At 41.5% G+C, this 5,000-nt stretch overlaps 1 protein-coding gene across 1 annotated transcript in view; it reads left to right on the forward strand.

The window, feature by feature from the left end:
• LOC118377755 (protein-tyrosine kinase 2-beta-like) overlaps window positions 1–5,000 on the forward strand; it is a 75,477-nt gene that overhangs the window by 58,759 nt on the left and 11,718 nt on the right. The window contains exons 22-23 of the mRNA XM_052471593.1: window positions 1,004–1,112; window positions 1,255–1,437. Coding sequence (XP_052327553.1) covers window positions 1,004–1,112; window positions 1,255–1,437 — 292 coding nt within the window. The remainder of the gene's footprint in view (window positions 1–1,003; window positions 1,113–1,254; window positions 1,438–5,000) is intronic.

Here is a 5,000-nt window from a genome sequence, read left to right on the forward strand (position 1 = left end):
TGTCCTGGGGACTTTAGGTAGCAACCACCTAGCAGATTATCCATACAAAAATATAATGTGTACCCATCAATAGAAAGCAAGGTATTTGACACAGATGTATTTAGTCAAGTTTCTGATGAAATCATTACGTTTGCATTTTGTCGTTTTGGCCCATTTTATAATCATGTCTATTTTTAGAAATAGACATCTGACAACATGCAAGAGGCCAAAATCTCTGCTCCGTGTTTTTAAATACTAGGGAGTCGGTAGAGATTGCATGGTATCTACCGGCCAAGGGTTTGGTCACACATTACCAGGGATCGACAAGAAAAGCATAACAGTATTTATCTCAGTTGTTCCGATGCGTGAGGACTGGACGGAGCCACAACCAGTGTCAATAAAACGAACCGAGTCTTTCGGCACAGAAAAAAAAGTCATTCAATGGTTTGAGATTTTAGATTGATCCTCTTTAATAACTTTACTTTGATCAAATCTGTCATCAAGATCAGGTACTATAGCCTGCGTTGTAGTTAATGTTGAGATGTTGACATGACTCAGCATGTTGTAGTTATTGTTGAGTTAACGGGGCTCGGTATGAGGATAGAGTTTGTGTTTCTAGTTCTTGAGATGAGATCCCTGGACACACAGACATCAAAAGGAATACAGCAGCTACCCTGTTAGGTGGCCGTATGTTAAACGAACTATACCATGATTGGTCCTCAAGTGAAAGTAAAGCGACAATCCAGCTGCCAATCAGACAACTCGTAGTGCTGTCGCTAGTTCTAATATTACAGCAGATGTGTCAGATCATTTCAATGTCAAGCCTGATGTAACACTGGAATCTGACTGGAATCTGACTGGAATCTGACTGGAATCTGACTGGAATCTGACTGGAATCTTACTGGAATCTGACTGGAATCTGACTGGAATGGGATCCAGGGTCTCATTGTTGCAAGCTATTTGTCCCTTGTCTTCCAAGTGCTTAGCATGCCACCTACTAAACTGTCTGTTTGATCTGTGACAGTGACGTCCATCAGATGGAGAAGGAGCAGGAGGTAGAGAGAGAGAGAGACAGACAACGCTCCACCAAGTTCTTTGACGCCAAGATCAACTTCAACGAACCTCCTCCTAAGGTAGTATCTTACAGTATCTTCTAGATGACCCCCCACAGACACGCACACACCTTCTGCATCAATGCCTTTCTGTCATAGCATTGTTAGCATTTGCATATAAGTTACTAACCGCTTGTCATCGATTCTGTCCCTGTGTCTCCAGCCCTGCAGGATGAAACCTGGGGGTCGTTTTGGAAACGGTATCGGCCTTCACATTCAGCTGAATGAGGCCCTTTGTGTCAGCTCTCCAGACCTGGCCAGTCCCTGTGACTACACCTCTCCTGTCGACTCCATGAGCAACAGCTTGGTGGTTCCCGTGATATCTCCACGACGACGCAGCATGGGGGTGAGACGAGTTATCTAGGTCTAGTCTACTTGCTTCTAGACTCTAGTTATCTAGTGCTAGTCTACTTCCCTGTAGACTCTAGTTATCTTGTGCTAGTCTACTTCCCTGTAGACTCTAGTTATCTAGTGCTAGTCTACTTCCCTGTAGACTCTAGTTATCTAGGTCTAGTCTACTTGCTTCTAGACTCTAGTTATCTAGGTCTAGTCTACTTGCTTCTAGACTCTAGTTATCTGGGTCTAGTCTACTTGCTTCTAGACTCTAGTTATCTAGTGCTAGTCTACTTCCCTGTAGACTCTAGTTATCTAGTGCTAGTCTACTTCCCTGTAGACTAGTTATCTAGTGCTAGTCTACTTCCCTGTAGACTCTAGTTATCTAGTGCTAGTCTACTTCCTTCTAGACTCTAGTTATCTAGTGCTAGTCTACTTCCTTCTAGACTCTAGTTATCTAGGTCTAGTCTACTTCCTTCTAGGCTCTAGTTATCTAGGTCTAGTCTACTTGCTTCTAGACTCTAGTTATCTAGTGCTAGTCTACTTCCCTGTAGACTCTAGTTATCTAGTGCTAGTCTACTTCCCTGTAGACTAGTTATCTAGTGCTAGTCTACTTCCTGTAGACTCTAGTTATCTAGTGCTAGTCTACTTCCTTCTAGACTCTATTTATCTAGTGCTAGTCTACTTCCTTCTAGACTCTAGTTATCTAGGTCTAGTCTACTTCCTTCTAGACTCTAGTTATCTAGTGCTAGTCTACTTCCCTGTAGACTCTAGTTATCTAGTGCTAGTCTACTTCCCTGTAGACTCTAGTTATCTAGTGCTAGTCTACTTCCCTGTAGACTAGTTATCTAGTGCTAGTCTACTTCCCTGTAGACTCTAGTTATCTAGTGCTAGTCTACTTCCTTCTAGACTCTAGTTATCTAGTGCTAGTCTACTTCCTTCTAGACTCTAGTTATCTAGGTCTAGTCTACTTCCTTCTAGACTCTAGTTATCTAGTGCTAGTCTACTTCCCTGTAGACTCTAGTTATCTAGTGCTAGTCTACTTCCCTGTAGACTAGTTATCTAGTGCTAGTCTACTTCCCTGTAGACTCTAGTTATCTAGTGCTAGTCTACTTCCTTCTAGACTCTAGTTATCTAGTGCTAGTCTACTTCCTTCTAGACTCTAGTTATCTAGTGCTAGTCTACTTCCCTGTAGACTCTAGTTATCTAGTGCTAGTCTACTTCATTCTAGACTCTAGTTATCTAGTGCTAGTCTACTTCCTTCTAGACTCTAGTTATCTAGTGCTAGTCTACTTCCTTCTAGACTCTAGTTATCTAGTGCTAGTCTACTTCCCTGTAGACTCTAGTTATCTAGTGCTAGTCTACTTCCTTCTAGACTCTAGTTATCTAGTGCTAGTCTACTTCCTTCTAGACTCTAGTTATCTAGTGCTAGTCTACTTCCTTCTAGACTCTAGTTATCTAGTGCTAGTCTACTTCCCTGTAGACTCTAGTTATCTAGTGCTAGTCTACTTCCTTCTAGACTCTAGTGCTAGTCTACTTCCTTATAGACTCTAGTTATCTAGTGCTAGTCTACTTCCTTCTAGACTCTAGTTATCTAGTGCTAGTCTACTTCCTTCTAGACTCTAGTTATCTAGTGCTAGTCTACTTCCTTCTAGACTATAGTTATCTAGTGCTAGTCTACTTCCCTGTAGACTAGTTATCTAGTGCTAGTCTACTTCCTTCTAGACTCTAGTTATCTAGTTCTAGTCTACTTCCTTCTAGACTCTAGTTATCTAGTTCTAGTTTCCTTCCTTTCAGACTAGATATCTAGTTAGTTATTATCACGGCACAAGGCGAGACCCAGATGCAGACACACAGGAGGCAGATGGTTGGAGTCTTACAATATTTATTAATCCAAAGGGGTAGGCAAGAGAATGGTCGTGGACAGACAAAAAGGTCAAAACGAGATCAGAGTCCAGGAGGTACAGAGTGGCAGACAGGCTCGTGGTCAAGGCAGGCAGAATGGTCAGGCAGGTGGGTACAGAGTGGCAGACAGGCTCGTGGTCAAGGCAGGCAGAATGGTCAGGCAGGCGGGTACAGAGTCCAGAAACAGGCAAGGGTCAAAACCGGGAGGACTGGAAAAAGGAGAATGCAAAAAGCAGGAGAACGGGAAAAATGCTGGTTGACTTCAAAAAACGTACAAGACAAACTGGCAGAGAGACAAGGAAACACAGGGATAAATACACTGGGGAAAACAAGACCTGGAGGGGGAGGAGAAAATTGCAAGGACAGGTGAAACAGATCAGGGTCTGACTGTTATAGTCTCCTTCCTTCTAGACTAGTTAACTAGTTCTAGTTTCCTTCCTTTTAGACTAGTTATCTAGTTCTAGTTTCCAAAACAACCCAAATAGATATCCGCCATGTTGTTTAGTCAACAGGAGTTAGAAATAGCATTATAAATATTCACTTACCTTTGATGATCTTCTTCAGAATGCACTCCCAGGAATCCCAGTTCCACAATAAATGTTTGATTTGTTCGATAAAGTCCATCATTTATGTCCAAATACCTCCTTTTTGTTTGCTAGTTTAGCCCAGTAATCCAAATCCATGACGCGCAATCACTAGGTGCAGACGAAAAGTCAAAGTTACGTTACAGTCCGTAGAAATATGTCAAACGAAGTTTAGAATCAATCTTTAGGATGTTTTTATCATAAATCTTCAATAATGTTCAAACCGGAGAATTCCTTTGTCTGTAGAAATGCAATGGAAAGCAAGGTAACTCTCACGTGAAGCACGTAGTCAGCTCATGCCTCTCTGCATCCCTCTGACTCAATCCCCTCTCATCCACCCCCACTTCAGTTGTAGTTTCCTTCCTTCCATCTAGACTAGTTATCTAGTTGTAGTTTCCTTCCATCTAGACTAGTTATCCAGTTGTAGTTTCCTCCCATCTAGACTAGTTATCCAGTTGAAGTTTCCTCCCATCTAGACTAGTTATCTAGTTGTAGTTTCCTTCCTTCCATCTAGACTAGTTATCTAGTTGTAGTTTCCTTCCATCTAGACTAGTTATCCAGTTGTAGTTTCCTCCCATCTAGACTAGTTATCTAGTTGTAGTTTCCTCCCATCTAGACTAGTTATCTAGTTGTAGTTTCCTCCCATCTAGACTAGTTATCTAGTTGTAGTTTCCTTCCATCTAGACTAGTTATCTAGTTGTAGTTTCCTTCCATCTAGACTAGTTATCTAGTTGTAGTTTCCTCCCATCTAGACTAGTTATCTAGTTGTAGTTTCCTCCCATCTAGACTAGTTATCTAGTTGTAGTTTCCTTCCATCTAGACTAGTTATCTAGTTGTAGTTTCCTTCCATCTAGACTAGTTATCTAGTTGTAGTTTCCTCCCATCTAGACTAGTTATCTAGTTGTAGTTTCCTTCCATCTAGACTACTTATCTAGTTGAAGTTTCCTTCCTTCCATCTAGACTACTTATCTAGTTGTAGTTTCCTTCCTCCCATCTAGACTAGTTATCTAGTTGTAATTTCCTTCCTTCCATCTAGACTAGTTATCTAGTTGTAGTTTCCTTCCATCTAGACTAGTTATCCAGTTGT

Source organism: Oncorhynchus keta, chromosome 19 (genome assembly GCF_023373465.1).
Source record: "Oncorhynchus keta strain PuntledgeMale-10-30-2019 chromosome 19, Oket_V2, whole genome shotgun sequence".
In the NCBI taxonomy this organism is placed as follows: Eukaryota; Metazoa; Chordata; class Actinopteri; order Salmoniformes; family Salmonidae; genus Oncorhynchus; species Oncorhynchus keta.